The 27,349-nt window shown below is 36.3% G+C and overlaps 2 protein-coding genes across 3 annotated transcripts in view; one reads left to right on the top strand and one right to left on the bottom strand.

The window, feature by feature from the left end:
* The window catches only part of IL7 (interleukin 7), a 60,190-nt gene extending 43,676 nt beyond the window's left edge, over nt 1-16,514 (top strand). The window contains exons 3-6 of one of the 2 annotated variants that reach the window (XM_061439052.1): nt 7,436-7,516; nt 8,552-8,683; nt 12,199-12,252; nt 15,625-16,514. In XM_061439052.1, the coding sequence (XP_061295036.1) occupies nt 7,436-7,516; nt 8,552-8,683; nt 12,199-12,252; nt 15,625-15,744 (387 nt within the window). In that variant the 3' untranslated portion in view covers nt 15,745-16,514. The remainder of the gene's footprint in view (nt 1-7,435; nt 7,517-8,551; nt 8,684-12,198; nt 12,253-15,624) is intronic. The other variant, XM_061439053.1, reaches the window with a different exon arrangement.
* A 916-nt stretch (nt 16,515-17,430) lies between these two features.
* Nucleotides 17,431-27,349, bottom strand: part of ZC2HC1A (zinc finger C2HC-type containing 1A) — a 65,644-nt gene continuing 55,725 nt past the window's right edge. Inside the window, exons 9-10 of the mRNA XM_061439049.1 lie at nt 25,978-26,035; nt 17,431-20,249 (exon numbers count right to left, since the gene is read on the bottom strand). Coding sequence (XP_061295033.1) covers nt 20,085-20,249; nt 25,978-26,035 — 223 coding nt within the window. The 3' untranslated portion in view covers nt 17,431-20,084. The remainder of the gene's footprint in view (nt 20,250-25,977; nt 26,036-27,349) is intronic.

The raw sequence follows: 27,349 nt of genomic DNA, 5'->3' as shown, positions 1-27,349 counted from the left end.
ATGGATATGGATAGTGATGCTATCATGTATATTATTTTTTATATATTATATACTACATATATATAATATATACTTTATCACACACCTATCCATATATGTGGATAGGAATAGTGCTACTATAATTATTACAATCAGGGGAAATATACATATGTATATATATATATATATATATATGTATGTGTTTGTGTTTTGAAGTTTTAAATTTAGTGAAGTATAGATTATCAGTTATATCCTTCAAGAATCATGCCTTTGGAATTTTATATAAAAAGTCAAAGCTTTACCCAAGATCACCTAGATTTCCCCTATGTTATCTTCTAGAATTTATTGTTATGTATTTTAGACTTAGGATTGTGATCCATTTTGAGTTATTCTGTGAAGAGTATAAGGTCTGTTTAAATTGTTTTGCATGTGGATATCCAGTCCCAGCACCCTTGAAGGGACTTTGTTCCATTGTATTTTCTTTACTCCTTTACCAAAGATCAGTTGACTGAGTTTGTGGGTTTATTTTGGGCTCTCTGTTGTGTTGCAAATAGATCTATTTGTCTATTCTTTTGCCACTGTCACACAATCCTGATTGCTATAGTTTTTCAGTCAGGTTTTTGCTATAGTTTTTGAGTCAGTTCTATGACTTAATCTTCTCTTTCCAAATCGAGTTGGCTATTCTAGATCGTTTGCCCCTCCATATAAGTTTTAGAATCAGTTTGTTGATATTCACATAATAACTTGCTGAGATTGAGTTTATGATAAATCCATAGGTCAAGCTGGGATAACAAATATCTTGACAAGGTTGTCTTCCAATCCATGAACATGGATGATTTTTCCATTTATTTAAGTCTCCTTTGATCTTTCACCAGAGTTGTGTAGTTTTCTTCATAAAGATCTTGTATATATTTCATTAGATTTATACCTAAGTACTGTAAACACTGTTGTGTTTTTAACTTCAAATTACTTTTGTTCATTGCTGGTATGGAGGAAAACTATTAACTTTTGTCTTACTTTGTATACTGCAACTTCACATAATCATTTATTAGTTCCAGGAGGGTTGTTGTTTTTGTTTTTTTTCCTGTTGATTCCTTAGGATTGTCTAAGTAAATTAAGATGTCATATAGTAAAAAGGACAGTTATATTTCATCCTTCCTACTTTGTAAATCATTTATTTCGTTTTCGTTCCTTATCAAATCATCTAAGATTTTTGATATAGTGTTGATCAGCAATGATGAGAGGGACATCTTTTCCTTGTTTCTAGTTATAGGAAAGTTCTGAGTTTCTCACCATTAAGTATATATTAGCAATAGGACTTTTTTTTTAATAGCAATAGGATTTTGTAGATGCTTTTTTATCAAGTTAAGGAAGCTTCCCCCTAGTCCTTGCTTACTGAGGTTTTTATAAATGAATGGGTGTTGAGTTTTTCAATTGTTTTTTCCTGCTATTTATTATTTGATCATTTTTCTTTTTTACCCTGTTAAAGGGATGGATTACATTCATTGATTTTTTGACTGTTGAACCTGTCTTGCATGTATGGGTAAATATCACTTGGTTATGGTGTATAATTATTGTATACATTGTCAGATTTAATTTCCTATATTTTGTTGAGGATTTTTGCATCTATTTTCATAAGATATATTGATGTGTGATTTTCTATTCTTGTCTTATCTTCATTTGATTTTGGTATTAGGGCAAGCCTGGTCTCATAGAACAAAATAAGAAGTATTCACTCTGCTTCTGTCTTCTGAAAGATATAGAAAATAGCTATGATTTCCTCCTTAAATGTTTGATAGAAATAATCAGCAAACCCATTGGGGCCTGGTGCTTTAGTTTTGTAAGGTTATTGATGGCTGAACTGCTTTGTTATTGCTGTTCTGGCATTCAGCTGTGTCCAACTCTTTGTGACCCCATGGACTGCAGCACACCAGGCTCCCCTGTTCTTTACTTTTTCCCAGAGTTTGCTCAAACTCATGTCCATTCAGTCAACTATGCCATCCAACCATCTCATCCTGGGCTGGCCCCTTCTCATATTGCCCTCAATCTTTCCCAACATCAGGGTCTTTTCCAATGAGTCGGCTCTTTGTATTAGGTGCCCAAAGTATTGGAGCTTCAGCCTCAGCATCAGTCTTTCCAATTAATATTCAGGGGTTGATTTCCTTTAGGATTTGATCTACTTGTGGTTCAAGGGACTCTCAAGTCTTCTCTAGAACCACAGTTCAAAAACGTCAATTCTTCAGTGCTCAGCCTTCTTTATGGTCCAATTCTCACATCCATACAGGACTACTGGAAAAACCATATATGGACCTTTGTCAGCAAGGTGATATCTGCTTTTTAATATGTTGTCTAGGTTTGTCATAGCTTTTCTTCAAGAAGCAAGTATCTTTTAATTTCATGGCTGCAGTCACCATGTCTAGTGATTTTGGAGCCCAAGAGAATAGTCTGCCAGTTTCCAAATTTTTCCCATCTATTTGCCATGAAGGATGGGACCAGATGCCAGGATCTTCATTCTTTTAATGTTTAGTTCCAAGCCAGCTTTAAAGTGGGGAGATGGGAAGGGAAGCATTTTATAGTCCGTCAATTAAGTCTCAGTCTTTTGATGTGTCTGTGCTCCTGAACTGTAAACTCTACTAGTGCTTCTTAGTGCCTACCAACTTATGTGAGAAAGGATATGGAGCAAGGACTGATATTGAGTATTTCTCTTACCCCAGATAGGTTAGACTCATAAAAACCACAGCAGGCTAGGTTTTGTTTTTCTAATTTCGTTTTGCTTTTTTTATGGGCATAGATTTTGCACAAGACCACGTACTTGACCTCTTGGTTGGCATTGTACATTATGGATCACCACCTTCTTAAAACTATCTATTCCCCTATTTTCCCAACTTTTTGGCTTCTCTGTGTATGCTCTTGGATCTCTGAATGTCAACTTGATCTATTTAAAAGCAAACATTTTACTCACACCATCTCTTCTACTATCTACCTATCTCAGTGAATGACAATACAGTATATTCTGTTGCACACACCAGAGACCAAGGAATCATCCCTGGTCTGTCAGTCTCCATTAACTTTAATTCTCAAATCATGTTTTAATTTTCTTTATATATATTTCTCAAGTCAATTTAACTATCACTACATTCTTTCCTACCACCGAATCCAATAAACTATTATTTCAAGCACTGACTATAATAGCCTCCTATTACCTTCTTGAACACTTCCAAACCATTTATCATGCGGGTATTAACATGATCCTTCAAAAAAGTATTTATCCATTAATTATTAATTTGAGGATCAAGGCAAGGCTCCTTAACATGTTCTTAAGTCCCTGCATAACCTGGTATCCTCTAGATTTTGTTTCATATGGAACCAGTGATTTCTCTTGCTTTCTCAGCTATATACTAGCTTTCCTACTCTTTCAACCAGCAGCATATTTGCCATTGTTCCATCTCATTTACCTGAAGCCATAAATACTGTTTTCTATATCTTTTCACCTCCTCTATTTTCTTTTTCTCTAGTTTACTCATGCTTCAGATCTCAGGTGATGTGTTCCTTTCTTAGGGAAGTCTTCACTGAAGTTCCTAAATAAAATTCTTAATAGGCTTTCATGGTAGCTTATACTTTTTATTTACAACAATTATCAACTTGAGATTTGATTGTGGTTATTGGATTGATGTCTGTCTTTAACACCAGAAGGTAAATTTCTTAAAAGAAGGAACCATCTGTAATCTTGATCATAGTTCTGTACCCAGTTACTATAAGGTACATGGTAGATGTTCAACAAGTAGTTGATTGAAGAATAAATGAATGATTTTTCATTTAAGCCAGGAATTAACTACCAATTCTTACTATAATCTGATAAACTACCTGACTAATGGTAAAACCTGTAACATTTGAAATAGGATTCCAAGAACAATATAGACCTTTTCAAATTTCATACAGATTACAAATTTCATTTAAAAGAAGTTTCACTTTTCAAAGGGTCCTCCAAATGAATCTTTTTATGTCATAAGATTTTGGACCATGAGTGGGTTGTAATAGTGATAATCAGAAATGGAAGAATATTTCTGTAGGGACACCAAGTTCATTTTCAAAGAGTAGTAAGCCATAAGACTAAATCTTTCTTTTCTATGTCAAAACCCCAATCCTTAATCCCATATCTACAAAATAGAAGAATAGAAAGGAGGGAGCCATCAGTTATGTAGCTGCTGATGAGAATCATTTATAAGCTGTAAATGGACAGTAGTTCACTTAGAGCACATGTGACCATGAGTGTCCAATTAGAACAGGCACATCAAAGGTATGTTGGCAAAAACCACACAAAAGTGAATCTTGGGGAAAAAAATCAAGGAAAATATATAAAAGAAAAAGTGAAATAGAAATCAATTTTGTAAGAAGTTAGTGTTTTTGAAGAAGGGACTGCTATGAATGCAATAGAAAATTTTCCAAGATAGAAGAAAACTATGCTGCAATGAAAGAAGATGTAATTCTACAAATGGAAAGGACATTAGGTATTTTAGAAACAACGTAGATAACATAATGTTTTTACTGGAGAATACTGAGTTCAGAGTCCAGGTGATCCTGGATTGTCTCTTACCTTTCATTTTCATAATAAATATGACTATTCAAATATGTCAAGATCCCTTTAATAAACTACTACTGATAAAGTAATTCTGCTATTTTCTAAATCAAAAGATGGATGTATAAGCTTCTTTCCAACTCCATGATTCTATAAATCTTAGTCTGAACCATCTTTTTCATACGGCTTAAATGAAAACAATTGCAGAAAGCAACTGTAGTTGTTACTCACTTATGTTTATGTTAAATTTATTCATAAAATGCAAACTAAAGTTAACTGTTCAGTTATAATTGCAACTTCTATAGGAGTCAGCCTTTTATGTCAACCTTTTAAGTAACAGTTTTATCTACTGAAGCACACATTTGGCAAACAAATCACCTGGTACAACATTACCTTTCTGTATCTGCCAAAAATGAGTCTTGTTTAATACCTGGAGCAGTGGCTTAACCAATATGGCTTTTCAAATATTCATGTCTCACGCAATTTATTAAAATGCTCCAAGAAATAGGTACTATTCCATATTATAATTTTTGGTAAATTGAAAAATGTCACACAGATTGGTTTCATATTTTTTAATCCTTTTTTTTTTTTTTTTTGAGGCATTGCATGGCAAAAACAAGGCTTTCCCAGGTGGTTCAGTGGTAAAGAATCTGCATGCCAATGCAGGAGATGTAGATTCAATCCCTAGGTCAGAAGATCCCCTGGAGAAGGAGATGGCAACCCACTCCAGTATTCTTTCCTGGGAAATCCTATGGATAGAGGGCCCTGGCAGGCTACAGTCCATGGGGTCGTGAAAGAGTTGGAGGTGACTTAGCAATTAAACAACAACAATAACATGGCAAAAACAAAATGCATGTCTTATCAGAGAGAAATGTATGAATGATTTATTGTCCTTCTTGAGGTTAAATATAAGTCAATAAGAAAGTGAGAGAACGTTAGAGAACATTAATTCTCCACTATCTTTTCAGGAATGTGTATTAATATAGTGGCAACATGAGCATCAGTTCAGTTCAGTTGCTCAGTTGTGTCTGACTCTTTGCGACCCCATGAATCGCAGCACGCCAGGCCTCCCTGTCCATTACCAACTCCCGGGGTTCACTCAGACGCACGTCCATCGAGTCAGTGATGCCATCCAGCCATCTCATCCTCTGTCGTCCCCTTCTCCTCCTGCCCCCAATCCCTCCCAGCATCAGAGTCTTTTCCAATGAGTCAACTCTTCACATGAGGTGGCCAAAGTGGAGTTTCAGCTTTACCATCATTCCTTCCAAAGAACACCCGGGGCTGATCTCCTTCAGAATGGACTGGTTGGATCTCCTTTTAGACCAAGGGACTCTCAAGAGTCTTTTCCAACACCACAGTTCAAAAGCATCAATTCTTCGGTGCTCAGTCTTCTTCACAGTCCAACTCTCACATCCATACATGACCACAGGAAAAACCATAGCCTTGACTAGACAGACCTTTGTTGGCATAGTAATGTCTCTGCTTTTGAATATGCTATCTAGGTTGGACATAACCTTCCTTCCAAGGAGTAAGCATCTTTTAATTTCATGGCTGCAATCACCATCTGCAGTGACATGAGCATAGTTATAGAAAAATGTATCTATTTGCACTTGAGATATTTTCAGTATGACTAGGATGGTTGGTGCTAACAAATCTTGTTTATATAAGCATACTTTTACAAACATAAGAAATGATGTACAAGTGTCAAAGGATGCAGCATCTGCCGTTTATATCAAATGGCACAAGAAAATGGAACTTTGTTTTCCCATTAAGCTTGACAGAGAGCCTTGCACACTGACCTGTAGGAAGTGCTGAAGGGTTAAATGAATGATTACATGTTCAGGCTGTATAATTCTTGCAGGTAAAACAGATAATAAATACATTTAAATTCAGGATAAAGCCAGAGACTATTTATGCTTTTCACAGGTGAGAAGACTAATGCATATTTTTCTGAGAGGCAGATGAAGATTAGAAGCCCATGATTAAATCCTGCCATTACCCCACTTTTTGTCTGTTTCTTTGATGACAACACATAGGCTAAGATTCCTTGATAGAAGCTTTGATTATCATGGAATTGCTAGTTTGCTGGACAGAGCTAGTCCAATCCTGTGCATAAAGAATCTGAATCCTTAGGAAATTCTAATATGTCAACTATATTCTGGATTCAGGTAATCCCCACCTTCAAAAGATAAGAAATTCTTAGATAAGAAAAATGAGAATGTGCCAGTCTGCCTTCCCAATCCTACATGACAATACACACATTCAATCTCACTTTTTCACAGCAAAATTCTACCTCAAACATCCCCAACTGGTTTGTTTAAAATGCTGTGGAATGAATTTCAACTTTACTCTCTCAAGTAAATCATTCTTAATTCCCTTTGTTGCTGTTTGTGTCAGGAAACTGGACCAAATAACTGCTTAAATGAATCTCAACTTAGTGATTTCAAAATTTATAGTGTTTCCTATATAGTGAAAGACTCCTTTCGACCCCATGGACTGCAGCCCGCCAGGCTCCCCTGTCCATGGAATCCTCCAGGCAAGAATACTGGAGTGGGTTGCCATTCCCTTCTCCCATATACAACTCCTATATAGTAGAACTACTAAAATACATACTTTCATTACCCCCTCCCAAGAACCAGTTTCTCTCATTTCTTGAGTTAAACTATGGAGTCTAGGGAAGCTCTTTTTAAGGGTTTGTGTATATATTTGTTTATTCTTCAATTATAGAAAACTATTCTTCCTGCCTAGTCAGCTGAGCTAGGATGTTTTCCTAAAAATGCACATATAAATACCAAATATTATAACATTGTTATTTTTATAATTACAACATACTAGAAAGGTCCCCAGTTTAACCATATTATTTTATATTATTTATTACAGGACAACATGATAAACTTTGATAGCAATTGCCTGAATAACGAACCTAACTTTTTTAAAAAACATTCATGTGATGATAATAAGGTAATGATAATTATTTGGAGTTTATGTCATTTGAGCTTGATATCATAGTTTATATTTCTTGTATCTGTTTATTATATTGATTATTGACATAGTCTTTTGGTTCTAACCTGACAATTGCCATTGATATATTGTTATACTGTGGTCTTTTATACTTTTATTTTACAAATTGCCCTATGCTTATTTGATAAATATTCCTTTCAATTTTAGCATTTCATTTTCACCTTGAAAACAGTAGAACTGCTGAATTCAAACATACACATCTCAGTTCTGAAACATTTATTCAGGGAAATGCTTGTCAGAATGATTGCTTGCATACACACACACATAATTAATGGGCATAATTTAGTTGTACACATTTTAAAATTTTTTCTTTCAATATTTTCTTATCTTCAAATCATTACCTCCTCTATTTGGTATAATGTTACAATATACAGAATTTTGAATAAAAGTTTGTGTCATCTCTTTCTTCAGAAACTAGCGTGCTATTCAAGTCTTTTTGAAACTCACAATAACTGAGTTAACCTTATGGCATTTGAGTGTATCCATAAATTCCTAAAAAAAACTCCTTACATTAAGCATCTGAAACACTTGTTTTAGGAAAATAGGCCCTTTATTATTGCCAGTTATTCATCCATATCTCCAAAGGGGCAAAGATAATAATAATAAAAATCACACATACCTTTTCTTATTGCTGCTTTCAGAAGCACTCTCCTTTAGTTATCTTGTTTAAAACTGAATAAACTTGTTATGTGCTCACTTATAAGTGATAAGATCATACATAACAAAGAAAAGAGAATTTAAAAAGTCACATAATCATTAAACTGAGTTCTAGGCACTTTAGGCTGTCACCTGGAAGCTAAACAGTTTCAGTTTAGTTGCTCATCAGTCATGTGATTAACTGGAATAGAAGAAAAGTGGGGTGGAGGTGGGGCATTATTTAGCAATACAGTTCTGGCTTTAGGCTCTTTAGAAAAGCTTATTACTTCTTAATATTTTATTTGAACCACAGCCCTTCTGATGTTTTTTCTATAATAGGAAGCTTCATTTTTGAATCGTGCTTCTCGAAAGTTGAGGCAGTTCCTTAAAATGAATATCAGTGACGATTTCAAGCTTCACCTATCAACAGTTTCACAGGGCACATTAACACTGCTGAACTGCACCAGCAAGGTAAGCTGAGGACTATTTACTTTGAACCAAAATATAAACTCCTCCTGTGATAGGATACTATTATTCTCTGATGATCATAAGCATTAGCAGAGAAATCTAAGTGCTTATAAGAAAACTAAAATGCATTTACTCAATTCTAGAAGAGGAAAATTTCAACTTGTAACATACCTATTCCTCTTTTGGCTAGGGCAAAGAAATCATTTATAAAAGGGGACTAAAAATAAAAAAGGGCAACAAAAAAGGAAAACAAATAAATGAAAGAAAATAATAAATAATATTGCCATGGGCTTCCCTCATAGTTCAGTTGGTAAAGAATCTGCCTTCAATTCAGGGGACCCCGGTTCAATTCCTGGGCCGGGAAGATCCACTAGAGAAGGGATAGGCTACCCACTCCAGTATTCTGGCCCGGAGAATTCCATGGACTGCATAATTCATTGAGTCGCAAAGATCAGACACAACTGAGCAGCTTTCACTTCACATTGCCATAGTAACTTTCAAGGAGGCTAGGGTGATAAGTTGGATGAGGATGGTAAATTTTTATTTCTAAAATATCTTAATTTCAATCCATTTATGTACACATTTGTAAGAACTCAGAACCTATAAAAATTAATCAAATATTTAACAAATATATTTTTATATAAACTTTCAGTGTATTTATGTCCAACAATTTTCAGTTTTTTTGCCTGAATAATTTTGATAAGTACAGGGCTAATTTTTTCTACTTCTCTACTAGCAGTTATGAAATATAACCAATAAAACAAAATTTGGAAGACATTATCTTGGGACTAAGACAACAATTTCTTCACCTGCAAAGTGGAGAAAAATATAGTATCTACATTATAAGATGCTGAAAAGGTTAAGTGTTAAATGATATAATGCATATAGCATGCATGCATGCAAGCTCAGTCATGTCCAGCTCTTTGCAACCCCATGCACTGTTGCCTGCCAGGCTCCTCTATCCATGGGATGATCCTGTCAAGAACACTGGAGTGGGTTGCCATTTCCTCCTCTAAGGGGTCTTCCTGACCCAGGGATCAAACCTGTACCCCCTGCATTGCAGGTGGATTCTTTACCACTGAGCCATCTGGGAAGGCTGCTTAGTACTAAAAAGCTTCAATGAGTTTTTATTATTACTATTATTACTTTACTCTCTCTTTAAGAATTTTACCAGCTGCCGTATGAAGTCAAAATATTTCTTATATATTAAAAAAAATTTAGCACTTTTATGATAGAAAAAGAATTGTTTAAAAAAAAATTTAATACTAGTAGTTGCCCACGGAAGGTAAAATGGCAAGACTGTCCTTGAGCCCTACAGACAGTGATGAAAATACATGTTGGACCTTAATAAGTTGTACTACTTCATTTATTGTAATGGTTATTTATTTCATGCAAGCCAGCCTCCTTCTGGTGGTGTTTTTATCAAGTTTATTTCCAATCTTGTCCCCTTACTCATGTTAATTTCTTATATAGAATTTCTTCTGTTTTCTACACATTTGATCTCTCCTGTTCTATCTACTGGAGAAGGAAATGGCAACCCACTCCAGTATTCATGCCTGGAAAATCCTATGGACCAAGGAGCCTGGTGGACTACAATCCATGGGGTCGCAAAGAGTCGGACACGACTGAGCGACTTGTGTGTGTGTTTGTGTGTTCTATCTATACATCCTTCAAGGCAAAGTTTAAGATTCATGAAGCGCTTATATTTCAGCTCTTAATCCTTATTTATAATGATTTAAAGTACAGTCAGCGGGAGAAGGAGAGGGAAGGACTAATTGAGAAAGTAGCATTGATATATATATATACACACTATCATGTGTAAAACTGGTAATTAGTGGAAAGCTTCGATACAACACAGGGAGCCCAAGTCTGGCACTCTGTGATGACTTAGAAGGGTGGGATGGGAAGGGATAGGGAGGCTTCTGAGGGAGGGGATATATATATATAAAATTATGACTGATTCACATTGTTTGGCAGAAACTGATACAACACTGTAAAGCAATTATTCTATACTTAAAAAACAAAAAAATGAGGAGGATGACATAAAAAAAAAGTACGGTCAGCCCGTCATATCCATTGGTTCTGCATTCTCTTATTCAACCAACTGTGGATCAAAAATATTCAAAAAAAATTCCATAAACTTCCAAAAAGCAAAACTTGAGCCACATTTACAACTATTTATGCAACATCTACATTGTGTTTACAACTACTTACACAGCATTTACACTGTATTAGGTATTATAAGTAATCTGGAGACGATTTAAAGTCTACAGGAGGATGTGCCTGGTTATATGCAAATTAATTGCTATTTTATATAAGGAACTTGAGCATCTGTCCTTGGATTTTGGTATCCACCCACGTCCCAGAACCAATCCCCCTACAAATACAGAAGTATTACTGTACTATCTTATCAGGAATAGGAAGTTCACTTCATGTTGCTTACAAATGCAATTGCTTAGTAATGCCTTATGTTGAGTATAAGTTTCAAGTCAGGGCTTAACTGAAAAGACTGCAGAGCAAACTAGCAATATCACCTCTTGGAACAGGAAGGGTTAAAGGTCATAGGTATGCTGTATGTTTGTAATTCTTTCTCTCACCTGAGGAACTTTGCATGGATCGCCATGTTCCAAAATCAACTAATTTTAGAGGGAGAAATAACGTGAAAATTTAAATCTTGATATTAAAATGGTTACAAAATTAACTGATATAATTCACCTTTTTCTTGTAATGAGAAGACAAGATGTTAAAGATGGTTAACCACATTGAATTTTCTTCTTGAGTCAGGCATACTACAAGCTTTTTACTGTTGTGTATTTCATCTTGCTTCTGATGGGTAAAGTTTAATAAAATTCACGGTTAGGATTTAACAACTTAGTGCAATATCATTTTCATGTTTTGTCTTTTCTAGTTTTGTCTGAAATTCTAGTTTTGTCTGTTAGTATACCCTTCCATGTTTGTTTTTCAGATCTCACAGCAATTAACACAGTGCTGGACATATCTGCTGGAGAAGGCAATGGCACCCCACTCCAGTACTCTTGCCTGGAAAATCCCATGGACCGAGGAGCCTGGTGGGCTGCAGTCCATGGGGTCGCTAAGAGTTAGACATGACTGAGTGACTTCACTTTCACTTTTCACTTTCATGCATTGGAGAAGGAAATGGCAACCCACTCCAGTATTCTTGCCTGGAGAATCCCAGGGACGGGGGAGCCTGGTGGGCTGCCGTCTATGGGGTCGCACAGAGTCGGACACGACTGAAGTGACTTAGCAGCAGCAGCAGCAGGACACATCTGCAAAATACTCCAGGTTATTTGGAGGACTAACCTAACCTTTCTTGTTTCTCCCTTTTCCTTGATATTTGATAATATTTCTAAATGAAATTAGTATTCTGCCATACTAACAATTTAGATTCTCAAGTAGATTAGATGAGCTGAAGGTAATATGAAATTTAGCAGTTATAATAATGGAAGGAGTAATAAAGGATTAATAATCAATATTATAAATATGACTTTGTTTTTAAGGGTAAAGGAAGAAAACCACCTTCCCTGAGTGAAGCTCAACCCACTAAGAATTTGGTGAGTTATTGCACCCTCCAGATGTTTGCCTTCAACAGCTTGAAATAACTACAGCATCCTGATAAACCTCAGCCCTGTTTAGGAAACAACAAAGCAGAAGTCCTCATACATGACAAGCTTTCAAAATAAACAGATCAGAAGGGCTGTAAGGCTAGGCCTTTCCCCAAAGCAGCCCTCTGTAACCTTTGGGTGGTGGGCTGGAGCCAGTGTGCACCTCTCTTCCCAATTCCATGTTCTATGTCATTTTAGTAGTTTGGTACTGTTTACAGGCATGAGGGGGCTTCTTAGGTGACATTAGTGGTAAAGAACCTGCCTGCCAATGCAGGAGATATAAAACGCGGGTTCAATCCCTGGGTCAGGAAGATCCCCTGGAAAAGGGCATGGCAGCCCCACTCTAGTGTTCTTGCCTGAAGAATCCCATGACAGAGGAGCCTGGCAGGCCACAGCCCCTGAGGTTGCAAGAGTCGGACACAACTGAGTAACTGAGCACACGCGCATGCATGGGCTGGAGACCATGCAAATTGGCAGAGGCCAATGTGAAGGCAAACATCTTTTCTATCAGCTTTTTGCTCAACAATTTCTGAATGTTTCTCTTTGAATTGTTTCCTTTTATATGGTTGGTTTTGAAAATAGTCATTATAATATTGGTAAAAGGAGAAATGAGATACCACTTAGAAATTGGACCTCTTTAAACTGCATTTTTAAAAACCACTATTTTAAAATTAAAGAAGCTAAGGAAAATGTCAGAGCATTGATTTTTTAAAAAAGAAAATTAAAACCTCAATAGGTAATAGGCAAAGGACATGACCAAACTATATAGAAGAAAATAAACTAGAAAACAAGATACAAATAAAAAGAGCTAGCTTAGTAAAGAAATACATATTAAAAATGAGGACCCTTTTACTCATATAGATTATACAATATATTAGTGTTGTTGTTTTGTTGCTAAGTTGTCTGCCAGTCTCCTCTGTCCATGGGATCTGCAGGGGATCTTCTTGACCCAGGAACTGAACTCAGGTCTCCTGCATTGGCAGGCAGATTCTTTACCACTGAGCCACCAGGGAAGCCCATACACTATATACTGTATAATATGTGTAATAGTACATGAATACTCTATATGTACACACATTCTATTAGATTGTTGCACAAAATTATATAGCAATATGCAAAATATTTATGAATGAAAAAGAATATTTCACTAAATGTGACAATGATATATTAACTAGAATGAGGCATGGAAAAATGCACACACCTGGTTCATGACAGCGATAGATTCTTTTTTCACATTTCCATTATGTTATTTGACCACTCTGTGTGTGTTAGTCATCAGTCGTGTCTGACTCTTTGTGACCCCATGGACTGTAGCCCTACTAGGCGCCTAAGCCCATGGAATTTTCCAGGCAAGGATACTGGAGTGGGTTGCCATTCCCTTCTCCAGGAGATCTTCCCAGCCCAGGATAGGAGTATGGAACTCTCTTACTCCTCTTAGAGAAGCAGAGTGAGTCTGCACACCCTGGGACTCAGGAAACCCTAGGTATTCCAACTTGAAGTGGAATAGTTGAATACCTGAATAGTATCAATATATGAGTGCTTCTGGCTAGGGTAATTTGGAGAGAAAGTTTAGAAAAAGGAGATAACACCCATGTTCCTGAAATTACAGACAAAATCATGTTTATTTGTATTTTTACTCAATGTTTAGCCTTGGTCTATGTAGAAAAGTCATGAAATGTTCATGTCTATGTTTTTCAAGTCTGCTAGTCATATAAACTTCAGTTTATACGTTTTAAAGGTGTTTTGGCACATGACTTTTTTACTTTACTTCCTCACACCCCTCCCTCTCTGTTCTGTAAAGGAATCTGGCATCCAAACCCCGAGATGTTAGTTAATTCTGAGACATTAATTCACTTCTCAGGCATCCAGAGTCCACATCTCAGGGACTAACAAAAATATAACCGAGGATACGCAGAGCTACTCTCTTTTATGTCTATTACATCTGAGGTGTCTCTTTCCCCACTTCCTGTAGGTTGTACAGGTAGCCCTTGTGAAGATTTTTGACAGAGCCATCTTCTTGGTCTTCTGACTTTCAAAATAGTCATATTCCTTGCCTCAAAAAAAAAATGTTCTGGGATCCTCAATACAAAGAATATTAGAAATCCTCCTTCATATTTACCTTTGAAATCTGTCCGCTATAAAAAAAAAAAAAATCTGTCCACTAATCTTTTAAATGAATTATTTTAAGAGTATGTGTTAGTGTTACTAAATATATAATTGAAAGAAATCTGAATGTGACCAAACTAAAAATAGGACAAACAAGCTCAAGACCCAATCTATTACATTTACTTGACTATGTGACCATGGCAGATTACTTACCCTCTTTGCATCTCAGTTTCCTCAAATGTGAAAGGTGAAATCATCAATTTTATAGTTACTAAGTAGATAAAATGAAATAATATATGTATAGCACTGAGCACAGTACCTGACCTAGAAAACCTAATAATCGGTTGTTATTGAAATGAAGAAATGGCCCTGTAGTAATTCACTTCTCAGGCATCCAGAGTCCACATCTCTGGGACTCATGAAAATATAACTGAGGATACGCAGAGCTACTCTTCTATGTCTATTACATCTGAGGTGTCTCTTTCTCCACTTTCTGTAGGTTGTACAGGTAGCCCACTTGAAGATTTTTGACAGAGTAGGAAAGCTAGCTTATAAGGCAGGCATCTTCCATTCTCTAGTGAAAACTAGGGAACAAACTTAATTGGGATATATATATATATATATTAAGGATATATCCTTACTAATCTTTGCCAAAATAAACTGAATATTTTCAGTATTTCTTCCATAAAAATATTTTTCCATTGTTAAAAAAAACTCAGTTGAATAATGTACAGATCTTTCTCACAAAAGTTTAAACAGTACTCTTATGTCCAGTTATGTTGCATTGGTAAAACTGGTGGCCACCTGACAGCTCTTTAATCCTAAATTTTAAATCGTAACAACCTTGTATATCCTACACATCAGTGATTGCAGCTACGAACCGTAATTTTTTAAAAATGTCATTCAATGTTCTCCTTTTTTAAAGATTCTTTTGACGTGGACCGTTTTTTAAATTAGCTACAATAATGCTTTTATGTTTTGGTTTTTTGGCCACAAGGCTTGTAGGATCTTAGCTCCCTAACCAGGGATCGAACCTGCACACCCTATATTAGAAGGCAAAGTCTTAACCACCGGGACTACCAGGGAAGTCTCAAGATTCTTTTTAATTACAAAATTGTTCGTATAACCTAGTATAGTGGAAACTAAGATTGAATGTTTTTCAATGTGTATTTTTACTAAAATGTGAACTAAAAATTTTTTTTTATATTTCTCTAGGAAGAGAATAAATCTTCAAAGGAACAGAAAAAACAGAATGACCTGTGTTTCCTAAAGATACTACTACAAAAGATAAAAACTTGTTGGAATAAAATTTTGAGGGGCATTAAAGAACACTGAAAATATGGAGTAGCAATATAAAACCTTGAGCTTTATTTGTGTCCTCCAAGAATCTATCCGCTCATGTGATTTTCAAGGGCAGAATGCCTCCTGGAAGTTACTGAACGCATCCTGGTTAAAACAGATTACAGCAACTGAGAAATCCTTACTGTAGTACCGGAAGATGGACCTAAACAATGGAAACCAAATCCTGCAATCAACAAAACTATTTCACATGTATGAGGACATATATTAATTGGTATTAATTCTGAACAGTTTAAGACAATCCATGTAAGGTATTAGTTGCAATAATACTTTTTAAATGTGTTTAAAATTTTCAGAAGATATATAAAAGATATATAAATTCTGTGAAGTATATAAAGGTTATGAGGGTTAAAAATTAACATGTCATTATTACCAAAATATATAGTTTTATGCCCATTATGTATACTGCCCATCAGTATACTGCAATGAGAGTGGAAATTGTTGTCGTCTGTGCTGGAAATGTTTCAGAGTTAACAGTGAGATATGGATAAGGCCCATGAGAATGAGTCATGAAAAGAAGCAGCAGCATAAAGGAGTCCAAGGTAACTGAAAGATATTAAGAGATGTAGTTAAACATGAATGTATAATACAGTGCCTTTGATAAATGATATTACAGATGTTTTAAAATTAAAGTAAAGAATAGTTTCACAAAACAGAAAAGTCACCTGCTCTAAGGATGCTAAACCATAGCACTGGGTTACTTTCGTCATTTATGTGTAATAAAATTTGTCTACATGAGTTTGCAATTTGGGAAGTATATTTTTAAGAGAATAATATATGTTGGCCTTTTAATTAATGGAATGTGTGTATTTAATTTTGACACAATATCTGTATATAAAAATATTTTCATACAGTATTACAATTGCTTACTTTGGATAACATTTTTCCTTTGATAATAAATGACCTATGTATTAACACTGTCAGATTCATTTAATTAATCCCAACAGGATTTTTTTTTTTTTTTGGTCATGCCATGTGGCTTATGGACTCTTAGTTCCCCCTTGTGGGACTGAACCTGGGCCCCCTGCAGTGGAAGTGCAGAGTTCAAACCACTGGGTCACCAGGGAAGTCCTTCAAAAGAATTTTTTAAACCCAAGACTTTTAATGCTGCACCATTATTTGATTTTTCCCTTCCATTGAAATATAATCTTTAATCTCTTAACCATCAAGAATGTACATGAGACTGGGACCCCCACACTAAGTAAGAATAGGAACACTACTTTACTGCCTGTTTTTGTCAGGGCCTGAAAACCTGCTTATGAGGCAGGCATCTTCCATTCTTAAAAGTGAAGAGTACTGGCAAATCCTTCTAAGCTTAGATTTGCCAATAGCCTTCACCTACAAAGGGAATTGAAAGCACTATTCTAGGCAGGCCAAGTGTTCTAAATAGCCACTGTGGTCTCATCATCACCGGCTTCAGAGCTGACTGACTTATTTAATCTACAGACAATGCTCCGGTGCCATCCTCAATGTGTGGAGGGAAGACCTTCCTCTCAGTTCACGTCTGTCTCTCAGGTTCTCTTTCTCTTTCTCTTCTCTTTCTGTTGTGTCCCCAACCCACACAGAGTTTCCTCCTCACTGGTGCAGACGGTTGTATAGAGTTGTACACACAGTTGTACAGATTCACTGATTATCTCAGTAATGAGGCGGTGAGTCAAGAGGTTTTCTCTTTGGTTTTTTATTAATTCCAGAAAAGGGAGTTTACTAACACTTTTTGGGAGCAACTGGTTCTTCACTAAGCTTTTCCTTCAGACAGACTTTTCAAAGAAGGCTATGTTTCCTTCCACCACAAAACAGGTCAAGTATGCGGCACACCTCCACCCTGACGAACTGGTGCTATTGGTAAACCATCAGCTATGAAGAGAAGACGTTTTAAGTTTCTAAAGGGAAACTCTTAAAAGTGTTCTTGAAAGTGTTTCCATGAAGGCTGTCTATAATGTCCCTAACAGGGTTGAGACTGTGACAAAATAAGGAGCGATTATTTAAAAATACTTCATTAAAAATTATTAAAATTTTCCTTTTTATTTTAACTACTGACTTTCATTTGTATCATTTGTTTATGATAGAATTGAATTGTAGAGAAAACTCACACCCCAAAATTCTTATTCAGCATAGCATGTAAAATTCATGGAAAAAACCACCAGGCTTTTATGATTGTATTTCTCTCGTTTCCTAGCTACTAGCAAGGTAAGTAAAGACATGGCAGGTTGGTTAGTAATGATCTTGGATACTACATTTTTTTATTATTTCTATCCCCTAGTTAGATTTGTCTTATTTCAATGGACACTGTCTTTCAGATATGTATGTGGATGCCTTAAATCAGCACTTTTTAAAGACTGTCACAAGAAACCCTCTATAGATTCTAAAAAAAAAAAAAAAAAAACAGAAAAAACCTTAGTTCTGAGATCAGATAATTTTTTCTTGGAGACTCACAATTCATATATTAAAAGCTCTGTAAACTCATAAAGTTTTTTAAAAAGTTTAACATCAAGATAGCATTTCCAAAATTGACTACAGAACACTTTTATGTAAAAACCACTAACCTAGCACACTTGGAGGAATATTGCTTTATACAAAGAGACTCAGTTAAGAGTCTTTTAAAACAAGCTCTAAAGGAATTTGCTGAAGTAAGTGATATTCCTTTCAGGATTAACATAGTTCTACCACAGCCAGAAGTGTTTCTTTTCTTTAAGCCATCCTTTCATTTAGTCAGTTTAAGAAGGACATTTCATCAAATCTACTATAAATTTTTCTGTGGAAACACACATCCTCTATTCTAATTCAGATGGTCTTTATGGTACTCTATCCATGAAAACTTCATGCTTTTAGGCATTATAGTCTTATTCCTTAGGAAGTGCTTCGAAATTCTATCAGTTGTAAATAAAAATCATGTTTTCCATGAAGGTAAAAATTTCTAAAATCTCACTTTTTTTTTTAATTCTTCATTTACCTTCAGCACAGTCCCAGTAGCTAAAATTCCACCAGGCTTTACTTTTTGAGGTATTATGAAAAAACAGGTATAATGTATTTGCTTTTGTAAACTATCTATTGCTCCATTTCCATCATCACAAAATTTGGACACATATTTCTACTGTCATTTAAAATCTTTGCAGTAGATTAATACTAATAGTAATTAACACATTTCTACATAAAACATTTCACTTCAGTTTTCAAATTTGCTACTTTGAAGGCTATACAGTGGAATATTTCTCAGTCATAAAATGGAACAAATTTGAGTCAGTTGAACTGAGGTGGACAAACCTAGATCCTGTTACACAGAGTGAAGTAAGTCCAAAAGAGAAAAACAAGTATTGTGTATTAATGCATATATATGGGATCTAGAAAAATGGTACTGATGAACCCATTTGCAGGGCAGGAAGAGTGTCGCAGATACAGAGATAGGACTTGAGGACACTGAGGGGAAAGCAGAGGGTGGGATGGGTTGAAAAACAGCACTGAAATTTATACATCACCATATGTAAAGTGGGCTTTCCTTGTGGCTGGGCTTCCCTTGTGGCTCAGCTGGTAAAGAATCTGCCTGCCATGCAGGAGACCTGGGATCGATTCCTAGGTAGAGAAGATCCCCTGGAGAAGGGAAAGGCTACCCACTCCAGTATTCTGGCCTGGAGAATTCCATGGACTATATAGTTCACGGGGTCACAAAGATTGGACACGACTGAGCAACTTTCACTTTGACCTTCATATGTAAAATAGCTAGCTAGTGGGAAGTTACTGTGTAACTCAGGGAGCTCAGCCTGGTGCTCTGTGACGATTTAGAGAGGGTGTGCTGGGGGTGGGTTGGGAGGGAGGCTTAAGAGGAGGGGATATATGTATACTTATGGCTGATTCACACTGTTGTATAGCAGAAACCTACACAAAACAATTATCTTCCAATTAAAAAAATGTTTTAAATGAAGGCTATTACAAATATAATCAAATACTTTTTCTAAATATGTCAGCCATTCCCTGACATATCCACACCTGCTGTAAGGGAGTCTGTACCAGCCATGACTTCTGCTAAGTGTTCTTAGCCGTGTGAAGTCATGCCTCTCAACCCAACCAATGGGGCCCTCTAGGGCATCTGCCCAAAGTACAATTAATTGAGAGACTAACGATCTGTGATAAATGTCACACAGCTTGAGAAAATCAATTAGTTCAGGTACCCTGTTTCAAAAGTTTGAGCCACAATCTCAAATAAATTTACCCAAAGTAAGACTGAAATAGAATGTTTTAAGGTTTTATTAAGTTGAGCACTGGCAAATTGAAGGAATGGGGGAACAAACAGGTACACAGTAGTGAGTGAAGGAGATACACAATTAGAGAATGGACAGATGAGTAACAGAAGCATAGAGCCTGGCAGAGGTACCAACCCTTACAGCTTCCTCAGGACCTAAAGACGTTCCAGTTCTAATCCACATGCATCTTTTATTAATCCTCCATCCTTCTTTTCCTGGTGTCTTAGAAGGATCTCGTCTGTTATACTTGAAGGTTATATTGATGATGAATGAGAAAATAAGAATGAAAGGTAAGTTTATGAATATCAGGTACTATATTAGGAAGGGAAACTTAATGACTAGACCATCCAGGTATGACTTAAATCAAATCCCTTATAATTATACAGTGGAAGTAACAAACAGATTCAAGGGATTATATCTGATAGAGTCCCTGGAAAACTATGGACAGAGGTTCATGACATTGTACAGAGGCAGTGATCAAGACCATGCCCAAGAAAAAGAAATGCGAAAAGGCAAAATGGTTGTCAGAGGAGGCCTTACAAATAGCTGAGAAAAGAACAGAAGCAAAAGGCAAAGGAGAAAAGGAAACATATACCCATTTGAATGCAGAGTTCCAAAGAATAGCAAGGAGAGAAAAGAAAGCCTTCCTCAGTGATTAGTGCAAAAATATAGAGGAAAACAATAGAATGGGAAAGACGAGAGATCTCTTCAAGAAAATCAGAGATACCAAGGGAACATTTCATGCAAAGATGGGCACAATTATGGACAGAAATGGTATAGACTTAACAGAAGCAGAAGATTTTAAGAAGAGGTGGCAAGAATACACAGAAGAACTATAAAAAAAAGATCTTCATGACCCAGATAAACACAATGGTGTGATCACTCACCTAGATCACCTAGAGCCAGACAACCTGGAATGCGAAGTCAACTGGGCCCTAGGAAGCATCATTATGAACAGAGCCAGTGGAGATGATGGAATTCCAGTTGAGCTGTTTCAAATCCTAAAAGATGATGGATGCAGTGAAAGTGCTGCACTCAATATGCCAGCAAATCTGGAAAACCCAGCAGTGGCTGCAGGACTAGAAAAGGTCAGTTTTCATTCCAATCCCAAAAAAAGGCAATGTCAAAGAATGCTCAAACTACCACACAATTGCACTCATCTCACATGCTAGCAAAGTAATGCTCAAAATTCTCCAAGCCAGGCTTCAACAGTACGTGAACTGTGAACTTCCAGATTTCAAGCTGGATTTAGAAAAGGCAGAGGAACCGGAGATCAAATTGCCAACATCCGTTGGATGAAGAAAAAAAAAAAAAAGCAAGAGAATTCCAGAAAACCATCTACTTCGGCTCTATTGACTACACAAAAGCCTTTGACTGTGTGGATCACAACAAGCTGTGGAAAATTCTTCAAGAGATGGGAATACCAGACCACCTGACCTGCCTCCTCAGAAATCTGTTTGCAGGTCAGGAAGCAACAGTTAGAACTGGACATGGAACAACAGACTGGCTCCAAATCAGGAAAGGAGTACATCAAGGCTGCATATTGTCACCCTGCTTATTTAACTTATATGCAGAGTACATCATGAGAAATGCCAGGCCAGATGAAGCACAAGCTGGAATTAAGACTGCCGGGAGAAATATGCAGATGACACCACCCTTATGGCAGAAAAGTGAAGAAGAACTAAAGAGCCTCTTGATGAAAGTGAAAGAGGAGAGTGAAAAAGTTGGCTTAAAACTCAACATTCAGAAAACTAAGATCATAGCATCCAGTCCCATCACTTCATGGCAAATAGATTAGGAAAAAATGGAAACAGTGACAGACTTTATTTTGGGGGGCTCCAAAATCAGTGCAGATGGTGACTGCAGACATGAAATTAAAAGACAGTTGTTCCTTGGAAGAAAAGCTATGATCAATCTAGACAGCATATGAAAAAGCAGAGACATTACTCTGATAAAGATTCATCTAGTCAAAGCTATGGTTTTTTCAGTAGTCATGTATGGATGTGACAGCTGGACTATAAAGCAAGCTGAGAGCCAAAGAATTGATATTTTTGAACTGTAGTGTTGGAGAAGAATCTTGCGAGTCCCTTGGACTGCAAGGAGATTCAACCAGTTTATCCTAAAGGAAGTCAGTCCTGAATATTCATTGGAGGGACTGATGTTGAAGTTGAAACTCCAATACTTTGGCCACCTGATGCAAAGAACTGACTCACTAGAAAAGACCCTGATGCTGGGAAAGATTGAAGGTGGAGCGAGATGGGGACGACAGAGGATAAGATGGTTGGATGGCATCACTGACTTGATGGACATGAGTTTGAGTGAGCTCGGCGAGTTGGTGATGGACAAGGAAGCCTGGCGTGCTGAAGTCCATGGGGTCACAAAGAGTCTAATAAGACTGAGTGACTGAACTGTACTGAAACTTAATGACTAAGCTTTGCCTCCCCAAGTAGGAGAAAATAGTTGAGTCAATAAGGAAATCAGGCTTCAACTTTATAGGGAAGTCTTGAAAAATGAGGAAACTGCTCCTTCTGTGTTATACTCAGGTGGGGTTGGAAAGTTTCTGTTTGTTTCAACTGTAACTTGTATCAGGTAATTCTTTCCTGAAAGTGAAATGTTGCTGCTGCTGCTAAGTCGCTTCAGTCGTGTCCGACTCTGTGCGACCCATAGACGGCAGCCCACCAGGCTTCCCGTCCCTGGGATTCTCCAGGCAAGAACACTAAGTGAACTTAAAAAAAGTTTATGTGACATTTTAGGGTAGAATGTGTAACAACTTTACCTTTTATTTCTAATTAACTTAAGGGCTGTGTGTACCTGCTGTTGCTTCAGTCTTGTTTGACTCTTTGCAACTCTATGGACTGTAGCCCACCAGGCTCTTATGTCCCTGGGATTCTCCAGGCAAGACTACTGGAGTGGATTGCCATGCCCTTCACCAGGGGATCTTCCCGACCCAGGGATCAAACTCACATCTGCCTGTGTCTCCTGCCCTGCAGGTGGATTCTTTACCCACTAAGCCCTCGGGAAAACCCACAGAACACATATTCAGAGCCAAAGAACACACATTCAGATTATACGTTTAAGCCAGATCACATCACTCCCTATTCCTATAAGTAAGCCAAAACCATTTCTTAAAATTCAGTTTGTGATTATCTCACACCATAACTGGGATGAGGAAAGATGTCTTAACTCAATGTATTGAAGATTTCCTGCTGCAGAACATGGTTTTAAGCACTTTTCTGGATAAAAAATAAATAAATAAAGCATCATTCAACACTCATATTTTAATAATTCATTACCTTTACCAGAATTCAGTTTTCCACCCTTTCTTGCAGCTACAGAGTAGATATGTAACCTTGGAACTATGGAACAGACTGAGATTCTCAAACAAATAATGTGAGGAAGCAGATCCTGTAGTATGCACCTGTTTTGAGGATGGTGGTGAGACACTGGGCTTTGAAGGTAACTGTGACAGCGTCAAGAAGTGACACCCATTTTGCAAGACACGACCTGTTACTCTTTAACTCTGAACCAGTGACTATGCCAAGGGAAAAAGCAGGAAGAACACACTGATTCATGTGAAGAAGTCAAATGACATCAAATGGATTATTAAAATATGAGTGTTGAATGATGCTTTTTCAAAGGTAACTGGGATTCCTTCTTACTTTTTATGTTTATATACACAGTATCTGTGACAGCAGCCCTAGAGCCCAGAGCTTCTGATCTAAGTCCAAATGCTAAATGATTTAAAGTTGTTTTACTTTTAATTTTAAAGTCACATGTCCCCGTGGTGGCTCTCTATTTGACTGTTCTCCACTGAAGTAGTCTTTCATTATAATTTGGGCATTGTTTCTGGCTGAACAACTGCCTAACTTGATTAGCTGGCTCTTCCAGAAATTTCTGTGAATTATCCAGTAACTTTTAATAAATTCTTTTTTGCTTAAACTAAGTAGGCTGGGATCTGTTATTTGAACTCGAATCGTTTTCAATGGTAAAATTTAATATGACTTTGTGCTTCCCCTTTACAATGCCAATACTAATGAGGAAAGTGCTTAAAACCAAATTCTGGCTAAGATTTGGAGGTAGTAGAATTCAGTAGAGAAAACTTACTAAACAGGGTTTTCAAAAGATGCTAGCCACAAACATGACAAATGACCCTTTGAGATAGTAAGAAAACTCAGATTTAAAATAGATCAAGACAATTTTTCACTACTAGATATGTTTTAAGCAGTGTTTAACTTCTAGTATTGTTCAAAGTTTAAAGTATCTAAGGCAGTAAGTGATAAGCCCCTCCTCACATAACAGCTTTCTGGTAACAGCATCAGTGACAAACAACCTTTCTAGTAACACCAGAGGGAGAACCATAACACTGTTTATCAAAAACAAAGACCATGAGAAAACAGTGCCTCACCAAGAATACAGAGCTGATCTAGAACACATGTTGCTCATTCAAATGGTGCTTTGCTTTTGTCTATAGTAAGAGACTGGAAAACAAACTTTTAGGTTTAAACTTTCACAGTGTTAATAGTTAATTGAATACCAATTTTTTAAAGGGAAATCACCCTTGAAGAATTAGTGTTCAAAATGAAAACTTTCTGATGTTTCCTGTATGGTCCATATGAGTTTTTTTTCCTTTTTAGAACTCCTAAGTTTGGGAAGATTAGTAAAAATGGAAATATATTATTAAAACTTTTTGTTTCTTAAACTATTCCTCTTGAATAAAATAACAAGAGGGAGAAATAAGATAACTTTGAAAAAATCTTTAAAGTTTTACAGTATAATAAGTAAACATATATATATTTGCCCCTCAAAAATCAAAAGCAGAAAGACAAAAAAAAAAAACTCTAAAACATTTAGACCAAGTTTAATTCTTGTTTTAGCTCTAAATCAAAAATTCATTTGCATTTCTCAGACTTGTCAAAATTCTTCAAGTCATAGGTGGTAAACAGTTGAAGGGAGGGCTATATCAGAATATGAGTATTCAAGAAAATTCAAGAAAAATTATCTTATTAAAATTACATAGAGTTGACAGAAACCACTTTTAACAAAAGTATCACAGAAACTAGCTTAAATATATTATTAATAATTACTATTAATATAGGGCTGCCGCTGCTGCTGCTAAGTCACTTCAGTCGTGTCTGACTCCGTGTGACCCCATAGACGGCAGCCCACGAGGCTCCCCCATCCCTGAATTTATTGAAAATCACTACCTCCTCTTCATTTGTTTTCTGACATTCACAAATGTAGTTAATATAGGGCTATCAACTACATTTCTGAATGTCAGAAAACAAATGAAGAGGAGGTAGTGATTTTCAATAAATTATCAAATGCGAGTGATTCTGAAAAACATAAACCTCTTCATTTTTTAAAGATTAAAAAGTATTAAAGTATTATATATTCATTTAAAAACTGGTAATACAAAAAATATAAAGAATATGTAACATCATAACTACTTAAGAGTAGAAATAAACATAATATAAAGAGGAATATAAATGCTTTAAAAGCCTTTTTATCTGTCTCATCTTCTATACAACTGCAATTGTATTTTACACACATTCACTATTTTAGGCTAGCTTTTTGTTCTAATAACAAAACATAACCTCACCATGCCATTAAAAATTATTTGAAAAATGCTTTAACTTACTAAATTAATTTTTTTTCTAAATTAATTTTTATCACTACAAATAATAGTATTATTAAATGTGTTCTGCATAAATATTTTTCTTCAGATTATTTCTTCAAGAAGAAATACATTTTAGGAATAAAATTACTGGATTATGAGACATGTGTATTTTAAAGGCTTTTAAAGTAAATTTAGTCAACTTCTTCAAAAAGTATCATAAATTTGTATCTCCACCATCAGTGGATAAGGTCATTCATCTTAAAGCCCCAGGCAGTCTTCAAGTGTATTATAATTTAAGATTTTAAGACTGGTGATTCAATGAATGAAAATCAGTATTTCATTGTCAAATATACTCACCACTACTGGCAGCCTCCTATCCATAGTTGCAAATTCAAAACAGGCATAGAAACAGAGTCTTTGAGCAGAGAGACGTGAAACAAACAACAACAACAAAAAAAACAGGACAGTGAAAGTGAAGAGTTCTATGAGATAAGATTGAACAATTGCAATTATCAGTGACTTTTACTCAATGATGATTTGTCCTCAGTCCTCAGGACAATCCAAGTAGTTCACTTTTCACAGCTCTGACAGCTCCCATTTTATAGACCCCACCATACACATATTCATTAGGACTGATGCGGAAGCTCCAATACTCTGGCCCCCTGATGCGACGAGCTGACTCATTAGAAAAGATCCTGATGCTGGGAAAGATTGAGAGCAGGAAAAGGGGATGAGATGGCTGGATGGCATCACTGACTCAATGGACATGAGTTTGAGCAAGCTCCGGGAGACGGTGAAGGACAGGGAAGCCTGGCATGCTGCAGTCCATGGGGTCACAAAGAGTCAGACACCACTGAGCAACTGAACAACCATACACATAGGACTTCCCAGGTGGCACAAGTGGTAAAGAAGCTGACTGCCAATGCAGGAGACGTAAGAGACTCAGGTTCGATCCCTGGATCAAGAAGATCCCCTGGAGGAGGAAACGGCAACCCACTCCAGTATTCCTGTTGGGATAATCCCATGGACAGAGAAGCCTGGCAGGCTACAATGGGGTCACAGAGTCAGACACGACTGAAATGACTTAGAATGCAAACTCATCATTCACATACCCTCTCTACCACTTCTCCCCACTAAAAGGTAGTGCAGCTCTTTATATTCCAGCAAGTTTTCTCCTAAGCACTGGGACAAGGTAAGGAGAAAAAAAATAGGAAATGGTGAACTGAATGACTTGTGATAAGAAACTTCAACACTTACAAATAATTTTGTTGGTATTTTTATAATTAAGTTCTGTTAAATTCTTTCACAACATTGTAAGTCAACTATACTTCAATTAAAAATCCTTTGTTTTGTCCTAAACTGTAAGTATCTGTTTATATAATGACTTCTCCAAATAAATTATCAACTATAGGACAGGGACTAAATCACACCTTATGTATAACTCTTGATTCCCAGCATTTCATAGAATGAAGAATACAAAAATCATTCTTTAAAATGTTTATAAAGTTTTAGCTTTGTGCATCTAATATGATTTGGTCTAAGCACTTATTTAGCTCCTATATAAATTGATCTCATTTGCATTCATTAGATAAGGTTAGCTGATTGAAGGAAAAAACCCACCTTAAGGATTATAACTTTAAGCTTCCCTGTCCTAGGATGAAATATTAAAGAAATAGTATAAGAATTATGTGGTAATGTGCATGAGTAATACGTTTGAGAAGCATAATTT

This window comes from Bos javanicus, chromosome 14 (genome assembly GCF_032452875.1).
Source record: "Bos javanicus breed banteng chromosome 14, ARS-OSU_banteng_1.0, whole genome shotgun sequence".
Classification (NCBI taxonomy): Eukaryota; Metazoa; Chordata; class Mammalia; order Artiodactyla; family Bovidae; genus Bos; species Bos javanicus.
This window is presented reverse-complemented; position numbering and strand designations above follow the sequence as displayed.